The 11,866-nt window shown below is 36.1% G+C and overlaps 1 protein-coding gene and 1 long non-coding RNA gene across 25 annotated transcripts in view; one reads left to right on the plus strand and one right to left on the minus strand.

Annotated features, from left to right (window-relative positions):
* The window catches only part of LOC118526129 (uncharacterized), an 87,526-nt gene extending 83,255 nt beyond the window's left edge, over nt 1-4,271 (minus strand). For 12 of the 24 annotated variants that reach the window (XR_013442831.1, XR_013442830.1, XR_013442835.1 and 9 more), the window contains exons 1-2: nt 4,135-4,255; nt 1,817-1,875 (exon numbers count right to left, since the gene is read on the minus strand). This is a non-coding gene — a long non-coding RNA (uncharacterized LOC118526129). Of the gene's footprint in view, nt 1-1,816; nt 1,876-4,134 lie in introns of all 24 variants that reach the window. The other 12 variants (XR_013442832.1, XR_013442844.1, XR_013442839.1 and 9 more) reach the window with 5 other exon arrangements.
* A 58-nt stretch (nt 4,272-4,329) lies between these two features.
* LSM8 (LSM8 homolog, U6 small nuclear RNA associated) lies at nt 4,330-11,486 on the plus strand. The gene is made up of 4 exons (XM_036077142.2): nt 4,330-4,487; nt 5,674-5,714; nt 8,269-8,396; nt 10,723-11,486. Exons 1-4 carry the CDS (start codon nt 4,457-4,459, stop codon nt 10,811-10,813), a joined length of 291 nt encoding a protein of 96 aa, XP_035933035.1. The 5' UTR covers nt 4,330-4,456; the 3' UTR covers nt 10,814-11,486.
* Nucleotides 11,487-11,866: the final 380 nt, after the last annotated feature.

The following is an 11,866-nucleotide window of genomic DNA, read 5'->3' on the forward strand; positions in this document are numbered from 1 at the left end:
TGCAAAGTTTGCAACTGCTTCTCCACCCGCAACCTCTGATGATAACGTTCTCCTGCTCTTGCTTCCATCACTCAGCAGTACAACTCTTCCATAAACTCATTTTTCAAGCTACCTTCAACCCTTTTTAAAAGTAAATAAGTAATGATAGATTTTCTTTGTTAGGAATTGTGCAGTTCAGTAGTTCCCAAACTTTGCTTCATGTTACACTCACCTGGGGAGCTTCTGAGATGCCCAACCTCCCCCCGATACCATTTAATTCACAAAGTCTGGGGGTGGGGACCAGAGCATCAGTAGTTTTCGAAGATCTCCAGGTGACTTCAATGAGACCAAAGTCAGAGAACTACTACTCTAAGTCAGTTCAGGTTTTGAGTGGTCCTTTCCAGATCTATTTTTTTTCCTTAAGCTGTGATTTTAAGTGAGCTATGTTTTTGAACGTAGTATTTATAGGAATGTACACTGTAGCCAAAATGTTTGTATTACTCTGTAGGTTTCCAAGATAAAAATAATGTAAAGAATGCATAATAGTGGGGTGCCTGGGTGGCTCAGTCAGTTAGGCATCTGCCTTCGGCTCAAGTCATGATTCCAGGGTCCTGGGTGGAGCCCCACATCGGGCTCCCTGCTCCCCGCGGAGCCTGCTTCTCCCTCTCCTTCTGCCCTCCCCCTGCTGGTGCTCTGTCTCTCTCAGATAAATAAATCAATAAAAATCCTTTTTTAAAAAGAATGCATAAAAGTATATAGAAGTATTTTATTAATATGCATTATCCTTTGTAAAGTGAAACAGTGGGCCTCCAGAGATAGACTGGTTCTCCAGCCCGGCAAAGTAAAGTGAAAGCCATCTGAAGGGTAACTAGTATGTTCTGTGGCCTCGCCACTAGCTGGTGAGCAACATGTGTCACATGCATGCAGTTCTATGGATTGGCCCCCTCTACTTCAGGAACAAGCAGTCCTGTCTTTTCCTGGGTCTCCCTACTCTTGCCATCCTTCCAATTCACCAACCACTATCACTGTGCAGCCCATGATTTGCTGTCTTCCCCACTGCCTTTCTTAACCACTATCTCTGAATCATATTTTTCCTGCTTTCCATTCCTACTGCTACAAATCAGAAACTCACACCTGCATTCCTGCTAGCCTTCTTAATCCCAGTTCCTACCACCACTAAATAATTAATGTCAGATTATTACGTTTCTCATAAAACCTTCCAAGATTCTAACACATATGCCTCTTTCCCTTCCTTAAGCACTTAAAATGTGTAACCACTCAATTTGTCCAATCAGGAAAAAAAGCAGTGAAGAGAATATTGTAAGGGAACAAGCTCTGGGACTGAGAGAAAGGTTACCTGTGATGTATGTCCTTCAGTAATCATAACTAACATTTATTAAGTGCTTATCATAGGCCAAACTTTACAAGAATTACTTTTAGTCCCCCAACAATTTGATGAGGTAAGCACCAAAATTTTCTCCATTTTACAGTTGGGGAAACTGCAGCAAAAAGATTAAGTAATCCACTCAAAGTTACACAGTATCCAAATCTGAACAGGCTAGTTCCTGAGTCAGTGTTCTTAATCATGATTCTATACTGCTTCTCAATTAACAAGTTGGTTGTATTTGATTCTTTTTTTTCCATCCCTTAACAAATGGAGTTTAAAGTGACTATCTTAATACCTTAAAAGACAAAGAAATATGAAAAACACTTTGTAATTTATAGTGTTAAATGAGCTAATATTTCCACATCAATTATCTTTCTTTATAATTTGGAATATTTATTGTTTTTCCATGTACTAATTATTTCATGTTTATAATTAAAGTTCTGTACTTACTCAGGAATTTCCTTGTAAGGAGAGATCATGATTTATGTCCTTTTCTGTCTTGGAAAACCCTAGAAAGATTTATTCAAAATTGCTAACTGGTTGACACAATTGGTTGACACTTTTGGAACTCACAGGAATGTAAATCAATAAAAAATAAAAGTAAATAAAAGTTCATACCATGTTAGGTTAAAAGTAATATTTTCCATGGGCCATTCACAGAAAAGTGCAAATTTAGTCTCGCCAGATCCTAGTATGAGTCTGATGCTTCAGGTTAATGAAAGAATACAGGATACAAGGGGAGATGAGTTATGTCCTGCTTCTCAGGACAATCATTAAGATCCTCCTAACAGTGCATCCAGAGACCCATTTTATATACATTGGTTTCTACTAACAGAAAGTAACTCCCGGGAATGTCATGTCTACAGATTCTCCTTTCTATCTTTCTTCTGTGCTATTCTTGATAAATCTTGACTGTTGTTCTAGATACAGGCAATTGGATTACTAATGAGGGGGAGGCTCACAACTGGGGTGGGAGATATATACAATATTAGATTAGTCTTAAATGAACTAAATATGAAAGCAAAATTTACTGTTCTGCTTAAGGTTTAGATTCAGAACTAATGGGATAAAATGAGTATGTATTCCAGCATTCTTTAGTTGACTCCTTTTAACAGTAATAGAGTATCATTTAAATGAGTAGCACTTTGAGAGGTTTTCACAGAAACTAAAGGTCTCACTGTACCTCTTCATTTTTTAGTTGTCATATGTTTATACATATCCTTGTCCTCTGTTGGAACTTAATTTTCCTTTATGAAGTGTTGAGCTCTCTATGTCCATGTACTCCCAAGGTCATCTGGATGTAACTCATTTTTTTTGTCTTACTAACTGGACTCTTCCTTATCCATAGGCTTTCTCTCAGCCTCTGTGATCCTTAGCGACTACAGAAAACACAGCAGTGTTAAGACTTGCGTAAAAAAATTTCAAACCAATGAGACTGTGATGCTCCGTAAACACTAGACATCTGCTATTTATCTGGCATATTAATTTAATGGAAACTACACAAGGTCATAAATTTGGGATGTATCTATGATAAAATTATTTCTGTAAGTTCCTATATAATGTTACTAAACATTTTGAAACATAAACACTCTAAGAGATGAAAAACTACATGGATTATTATTCATTTTAAAAACATAGCACATTATTTTTTAAAAACTCCTTACTAATGATACCTCATTTATCACTAATTAGTACTTTGTTTTTCTTTTATTTCAATGTCTAACATTTGCAAATCACACAATATCTTCATTTTTTCACTTATGGGAGATACTTTCATTTTTCCCCCTAAAAATAATGGGACACTCACCACCTAATTCCTGACTATATGTGGTTTCAAACAGGTCAGAGTAACTTTCAGTATATAAAATATTAACCATTCGGGAGTCATTTTTGTGGGTATGCTGTAAGGAAAACAGATGCTTCAGTTTTCAGAAGAAAACTGCTGACGCTGCAAGTTATTTCAAAACCACAATTCTTCAGTTAAGAAACCACAAGCCTAATAAAACCATAAAGAGATTTTATAAAAAGAATAGCTCTCGCCGGTATTTTGTATATAGATCCTTTTCTAACTTCAAATGTAAGTTACAGTAAAATAGGAGTGATGTTTTCTAGTGATGTGGGTAACACCCAAAATAATACCTGTGACAGCACATAAGGAAACGGAGGCCCAGGTAAGTTGCTGTTACTTGTGCAAGGACATTCACATAATTCGTTAGCAGAGCCGAGTCTAAAACCCAGTCGGGTGCTTATCTGGACGCCTCTTCCTGCATCAGTCCTTTCCGAGGCGGTCCAGCAGACCTGCCATTTATTTACTGATTTCATCCGGAGGACAGAGAGGCTTTGTGGCGTGGTAAAGGGGAAGCAGTTTTCGGAGGCTCGTATATCTTTGTGTTTGTAGTCAGTTTCTTAAATAAATGAGTAACAACACCTCCATACTGGAGTACTTTCAGAAGCAAACGCTATATGCGAACATGCTTTTTACTGTAGTGTTCTCCAGAGATGTATACCATATGGTCTCAACGTGCATAATTTTGTCCTGGGCCACTGAGTTCCTAAAAGATGAATTTTCGGCCCGTGTGGCAGAAAACCAAGGATCATACACCACTTCCCTACACCCACATTTCATATGAGAACAACATTCATCTCTCTACTCGTGATGAAAACACCTTGTTTCGTTTTCTCCCGCCTCCCCTGTCTTCTCTCAACGTTTTCCGCCAGTAACTTCTATCACATTGTCTTTCCCTCTACTAGAAAACTCGCTCTCCCACCTTCTCTTTCCTACCCCACCTTCAGGAAGCTTCTTCCCTCCTTCCGCCTCCTGCTCGCTTTTGTCACTCCGGGCTGCTGAGATCGCCGACCCGAGAAACAGCGAAAACACTACGCACGCGCACTAAGTCGCCAGCCCTTCGCCTCTCAAGTGTGGTTGGCCGGTTTCTTTCAATCTCTGACTGGCCCAGGCTACGGTGCTGTAACTCTCGCGATATTTGCTGCCACCAGTCGGCGGGAGCCGCCACTCGTTCCTGGCGGGCCTTTTTAGCTCCAGTTGTCGCCTGTGTTCCTGGGGTGCCCAGAGCGGCCGGGCAGAGCATCATGACGTCCGCCTTGGAAAACTACATCAACCGTATCCTCGGGCCGGCTGCCGCGGGCATCAGTCGGGGCCATGGCGAAGCCCGCGTCCGCACTGGAGAGGGCTGGTGCTGGAGAGACCGGGGGTCGGGAGCGGCGGGCGGTTGGGATGCCCGGCCACTGCGGGGCCTGGGCTGCGGGTGAGGGGCTTAAGGACCTGGGACCCGCCAGTCCCGCTCCCGGGGCTGGAGCCCGCCGCCCCTGGGGGCCCAAGGCGCTTTTTAATTTTAACTTAAAAACAAAACAAAACAAAACAGGGCAGTGTTTATTCCGAACTTTTCCCTGTCTCTATAGAAATCAGCTATCTGTTCCTCTATACTACCCTAGGGCCTATACGTTCGCATTTGGGAATAAGATCAACAGTCGTCCTAGCGGCGAGGAGGGTCTCGCAATCCAAGAATTTGTTTTATTCATAGGCTTTGCTTATTGTTCGAAGATACCAAAAACTTTAAAGATGGTGCACAAGTTGAATTTTTGCCCCTTTACCACTTGAAGTCTCAACTTCTTTGTTGATAGAATGAAAATAATGCTTGCTGTTGTAATTGATACGAAGGGCAAATAACTTATAAAACCCCGTGTGAAGTCTTAATGTACCCTATAGAAGTACTACCATTTTAAAATCTCAGGATAGAAACATTACATTGCTCTCATGTATAAATTTGGGACAAAAGTGAAATACTAAAAGGCTTAACGATGCAAGCATATTGGCACCTTGTGACATTGACTATAGCTTCTTTTTTGAATTCCATAGGCCAGGTCCTGGAAAAAAGTGTCTCAGCACGCTTGAAAACATTCAATATTGATTAATTACCACTAATTCAATTTTCCTTTTAGAGATGAACAGTTCTAGGAAGGGGGGAAATGCCTTCCTCCAAGTCCTATGGGGAGCATTCCCCAGTGAAAAAGAGTACCAAACATCTCCGCTGTTTTGAGATGGGGAAAAAACTGAGCACATACAGAAAGGGATTTTCTTTTCTATTTTCCCCTGTTTTAATTGTGTAATTATCACAAAGATTTGAGGAAGTTAAAAACTTAAAGATACGTTGTGAATGTAGTGGCTGTATTAAGTAGTTGTGTCTTAATTCTGTCACCTTTTTCCTAGTAATTCAAACCATTTCCTTAGGAGATCCCAAGTTTTCATTTTTATTCCCTGAAAATGCTTTCCTTGATTCAGTTATCAGGAACTGTTGCAGTTATAACTTCTGATGGAAGAATGATTGTGGTAAGTAGTAAGCATATTCATTCTCTCCTTGTAAGCTTATTGGTTATAAATTTTTATGTAAAACTTCTGATCTCTAATGCCTAAGCATCACAGTACACCTGCATTGCAGTTTTGTTATGGTTCAACTCTTTCTTTGATAAATAGCTGCTGCTTCATATTTCCTTCATTAATAAACGTTGGGTGTAATTTACATAAAAAGTTTCTAGGAGCCAGGATGAATAATAGATTCTGTCCTCAGAGAGCTTCTAGTCTAGTCTTCAGACATCTGCCTGTATTTTATATTTATCTTCCTCTTCCATTTTTTATTTCCTTCCCCATTCAGTGCTCTGACATTCACTGCACGAATCATAGTTGTTTTGAAATTTTGTATATGCCTCTTAGAAACTTCTTTATGATTTAGATACTACATATGTAGAATAATGAACATTTAGGGCTTGTATGGTGTTAATATACTTTCAGTCTCTATAGGTTGTAGAACCTCTGTTTTCTGTAGGACAAATTATGATGATTGACTCTAACTTTTATTTCATCTCATTTGTCCTTTTATCACAGTATCCTCCTTAATTCTAGAAAATTCTTGGATTCTCTCCTTGATCTGTTCTTGACCTGAGGAATTTATTTCATGATTTTTTGCTACTTAATTATTTCTTCAGTTATAGTTTATACATTGCTTGCTTTCAAAAAAGTTTTAAAGCTGTTAAGCTTTCTCTATTTTCTAACTAATTCATATATTTTAATCTCTTCTTTTCCCATTTTGCAGTTGTTTTTGTTTCTTTGCTTTAATTCTTGTAATTTTTCTCAGTGGGTCCATATGTGACTGTTATCGAAGTGTTAGACTCAGCCATTTATTTAAATGCATATCATGTACCAGGAACTTTACATGTATTATATCACTTAATCTTCAGTACAGCTTTGTGAAGAATTATCCCTGAATTTGAGGTTAGGAACCAGGCTCAGAAAAAGTGCATCACTTTCCCAGAGTCACTTAGATAATAAGTGGGAGAACCAAACTGGAATTTAAATTCAACTTGACTCCAAAGCTAAAGCTAGTTGCCTTGCTTCCTTCTTAATCAAGAGAACACTTTTCTTTTTAGGCTTCTTAGTGTATTTTGTCAAATAAGGACAGTTTGAAATATTTTTATCTCATCTTAACACCTCAAGACATCTTTACTATTAACTTTATTTGCAAATAGTTTTTTTATTTTGTGAAAACCTCAAATTTAAATTTTCCTATTTTTAACAGGATTGATAATAACTTTGAGAATTAATTTAATTTTACAGAAGAAAGAAAATTATTTTAAAAGAGCATTTTGAGTGCTGAAGTTCAGTAGTTCTCTATTTTATTGACACATGGCTCACTTGATAGAATAGTTAGGTGTAAAATGACTTCAAGAGGCTATGTCTGGGTGTGTTAACAACTCTACTAATTAGTTTAGTGAATACCCCATACTTTGTTTCTCTTCCAAATTCTAGGTTATCACTTTCTCTTTATTGTATTCTGATTTTACATATTTTGATTTTCAAAACATCAAACAGTTTAATAGTGTGCTTTAGAGAATTAACCAACCAAAACTAATATAAGTTGATATTTCTTCAGAAACTTAAACAGCATCTGAGCTACTGTGTTGTGCTAGACCCATATCTTCCTTTATTCAAAACCAAGATTCTTCCATAAAATTTTCTCTGAATATTTCCTTCAGGTTCTGGTTCTAATAATTACAATCATATTTGTATCTACCTTACTGGATTTTGGGAAGATTCAGTTAAGTAAATAATGCGAGGCCCATAGAACACTGCAGATAGTAAGTACTCGTTAAGTGTTAGCTGTTACTACCAGTTGAAGTTTGTATATATTTATGGGACTGATTTGAATCTCCGAAGAATGGTAAATTATATTTGTTTGTTCATAGTAATATAATATAGTGGTTCAGTGGTCTGGGCCTGAAGCTAGCCTTTTGTGGTTCAACTCCTAGCTCTGCTACTTTCTACTCATGAAACCTTGAGAGATTACTTAACCTCTCTGTGCCTCAATTTTTCTTCTCTGAAGTGGGAGTAACTAATATGTACCTCAAAGGATAAAAATTATTTGAGATAATGTGTGCAGTGTGTTTAGCACCTGGCCTAGTACTAAGGTGTGGCATGAAGTGATACTGTTACATTGCTATGGCTGGTATATATGCTTCCCCCTTTTTATATGTTTATGTAGTTTTCCCTTAAATTTCATTTGTTTTAGTCTGTGTCTAATATTAGCTTCTGAACTATGTGTGCTTTTATGCTACCTCCTTACACTCTACTCACTAGTCAGATGTGTGGTGGTTTTTTCCCCATCTTAAAAAACCAAGAGGTAAGTTTGTTTCCCTGGATACTGTTGGTTATAAAGAGGTATTCTATTTTATAATGGATTTATATGTGAAAGAAGTACTTCTAAAATGATTAAAAATAAAAAAATAAGTACTCTTGCTATACCTGGCAACTAAAATTTTTGCATCATTGAAATTACACATTCAGGTAAACCACAATATTTGTCTTTTTCTCTTGAATGTTTTCTTTACAGGGAACACTGAAAGGGTTTGACCAGACCATTAATTTGATTTTGGATGAAAGCCATGAACGAGTGTTCAGCTCTTCACAGGGAGTAGAACAAGTGGTGCTGGGGTTATACATCGTGAGAGGTGACAATGTGTAAGTAAAGTATGTCCTCTTTTTAAGACAGGTTAAATATACTACAGGTATATACTGCTTGCTATATGGAAAAGGTTTTTATCCACCGAAATTGGTCCATATTTCTGATAGTTAAGTGGCCTAGATAGGGTCCAGAAAGGGTCCTCCCTTACACTGAATGCTTCATTAGAGAGGCTTTTTAAAATGTTCTTTCAAAATACCCCTAATTTTAGAGCAACATAAATACACTTCTAGGGTCTAAGGCTAGGGTTTGAAGGTGCCTTCAAAATCTCTTGTGTGAACAGTTTTAAATAATTCATCTTCTATAAGTGTTAAATTTATAAATAAGTACTTATCCATTACTTACTAATTATACTAAATTGGAACACTTAAGATGCCCCATATTTATGCTGTAAAGTCAGTGAACTTGTGACATACTGATATGGCAGTTTGAGAAGACATATTTTTGTGGTAGCAATTTAAGAAAAGTCTGCAACAGTATAGAGAGAGTAATACTGTCCAATAGAACTTGTGATGATGGAAATGTATATCTGCATTGTCCACTATGTTAAGGTACTAGCCACATGTGGCTATTGAGTGCTTGAAAAATGGTGTGACTAAGGAATTGAATTTTAAATTTAATTTAATTACTTTTAATAGTCCAATGTGGCTAGTGTAGTTAGGCTAGAAGATTGTTGGAATCAATTTTCTAGGGAGTATAGAATTAAAACATAGCTGGAAGTCTGCAAAAGATCTATTACACAACTCACATTATTTTGGAAGACAAATAGGATATAGAAGATGAAAGAATACTTTATTCATTTAAATTATTTATCTTAAAATCACCTTTAGATAGATAAATTATTTGATCTTTAATTAAAAAATCAGGGGTTTATAAGATATTCTAAAGAGGTGAATTTTAGGTGTAAAGTTATAAAGTGAGCTCTAAAAAAAAAAAAGAGAGAGAAAGGCAAAGCATTTAGTGGGGACCAGTTTCCCTGACCAGAATAATAGTGATTATTTATATCGGGGTTCTGCCTACTAATTGATTTTAAGAAACTTTCTCCTACTTTGATTTAAAAAAAATTAAAAAAACAAACTTTTTTTTTGAATTTCAATTTAAAAAATTTAAAACCTTGTTATAGATTCAGTGATGTGCTACAGCCAGCTTGACTGGCTCACGGAAGCAGATTGTTATATTTTCAGGAATTTTGCAAGCTGGTTGATTGATGTTTTGTTGGTGGTAGCTTGAAATTGACCATAGTGGGAGTATTTGCACTATGGATATGAGTAAACACTGCAGAGCTGCCTCCCCCTTTTCCTTTGGAGAGCCAGTTTTAAAACATGTACCAGCACTGTGCTGTCTTCCATAAGGATTTTAAATGATACTAAATTTTTTTAAGATGGAATTGAGATCATTGATTTGTTTTATATTGAGAAAACGTAATATATTTTCTCAGAGTTTGGTACTTATCATTTATTAGAGAGCTAGAGGCTTTATATAGTTTAAAGCACACTTGGGCAAATTCTGTATTACAAGTATTCACCTATAGAATTTACTCTTATTAAAGCCAAACTAATTTAAACAACCAATTTTTTATGGAATAATGTTTTATACATATCCTATGGTGTGGCTATAACAAATGTATGTATCCAGCTGCAGAGCTATGGCTTGGTTCCTAGCATGGTATTAATGAAATTAATGTTAACAGATGTTATGGTAGTGTTGAATCAAGGAAAGATTTGCTGGCTTTAACCTTAGCCAATCACATCAAAAAATCATTTGCTAGGATACCTGAGTACCCGTTCCTACTATTATCTTTATATATGAAGAACTGTACTTTTTGGTCTTGGATTTAAATTGAATGAACTGAGAAATCCTGAAAAGGAAACTAATGGATGTTACATATATGTGTGTATATATATATATGTATGTATATTGATGGATTTAGTTCATTGAAGTTACTCAAATAGTAGACAAATAGTAGACATTTTTATTTGCTTATTTAGTAGTGATTTTGTGATCAACCCCAACACGGTCCGTGGATTGAATTGTTGAGTTGAAATCATAGGATTGGTTTTGTACCATATCTATCTGATATGTGTCTTTTTCCTTTAAAGACTCATGATCCAATCACACTATATGCAGTCTGTCCTTTAATACTGGCTTCTGTAATAATGTTGCCTTCAGATTACTTCTTGAAGTAATTCGTGACTTAAATGTGCAATTCACTACTTCATGAAAATGATATATGCTTTTCACCTTAGGTTGTTTTTACTGTGTCCTTTCAGTTTTTTTAGAAATGAGATTGTTTTAACTGATTTTTTTCTCCTTAAATAACTACAGTGCAGTCATTGGAGAAATTGATGAAGAGACAGATTCTGCGCTTGATTTGGGGAATATTCGAGCAGAACCTCTAAACTCTGTAGCACACTGAGGAAAAATTACATACATTGGACATCTGTAAATCTTTGTATAGAAACTGATTATTCTGAGGATGATGTATGGAATTTTTATGAATGTGTAATTTAGACTTTGACTCCATATTGATTCATTGTAATATGATATGTAAATTAAAATATTTCTACATTTCCTTGAAAAACATTTTTTTTTTCCCCTAAATCATAGTTTTGGTAGCTTGTTTTTATTTTTCTCTTAAATAGTATGAAAATCTAATGTTTACTTTAGGCACTTTTAGAACAAATATTTCATATTTTAATACTTACGTAAAACTAGTTAAAAAAAGAAAAATTTGTGTGCTGTGTAAATCAAGCATACAAATACCATCAATAGTGCAGGAACCATGTGTTTCCCTGTTTTTAAGAAAGTCACAGAAAGGTAAGTCTTGTAATATGAACCATCCTCATTTATCACACTGCCTTGGTGGTTGGTTGCTCTCTAGCACCTTAGAAGTGTAGGTAAAAATGTGTTTGGTTGAAAAAAAGGAAAAATGCTAACAAAGTTGCATATTATCTGAAAAAAATGGATTACATATAGTCTTAAAAGCCATCTTAGCTCTTAATCTTAAAAATGGGGGAATTTCTAGTATTAAAGGAGTTTTTTGTTGTTGTTTATAAATGTGAGTAAATAAACCTGACGTTTATATTGAGGCAGTGCTTGCTGTTATTGTCAACAACTTCCCGTGACTCCTTGGTTCCATAAACCTGTTTTCAAAAGAAGTTAACATCGTTTCTCAGAGCAACAATCAGTAGAATTGGTTGATTATTTGAGTGAATCAATTAAGTGGATAATGTCCCTCATCTACAAGTAGGCTGTTTTCTAAAACCCTTTGTACAGCTGTGTGGACTTCTTAAAGAATCCATAGAAACAATGGTACAAATAGTGTTGAGATATCTAGACTAGTCCACAGAAATTCTCATCAACTCACTGAGGGCTAAAGTGTGTAACTTTGTGGTGAGTAGAAAATAGAAAAATATTTACATTCTTGTAATTCAAGCAAAATTTAAATAGTTTTTCTTTTTTTTAAATG

The sequence above is a fragment of the Halichoerus grypus genome, chromosome 12, assembly GCF_964656455.1.
Source record: "Halichoerus grypus chromosome 12, mHalGry1.hap1.1, whole genome shotgun sequence".
NCBI lineage: Eukaryota > Metazoa > Chordata > Mammalia > Carnivora > Phocidae > Halichoerus > Halichoerus grypus.

Coding starts and splice junctions, on each gene's coding strand:
- LSM8 (XM_036077142.2), top strand. CDS start 4,457: ATGACGTCCGCCTTGGAAAACTACATCAACC. Junction 4,488..5,673: donor CTTGGAAAACTACATCAACC/GTATCCTCGGGC, acceptor TTCAGTTATCAG/GAACTGTTGCAGTTATAACT. Junction 8,397..10,722: donor ATCGTGAGAGGTGACAATGT/GTAAGTAAAGTA, acceptor AAATAACTACAG/TGCAGTCATTGGAGAAATTG.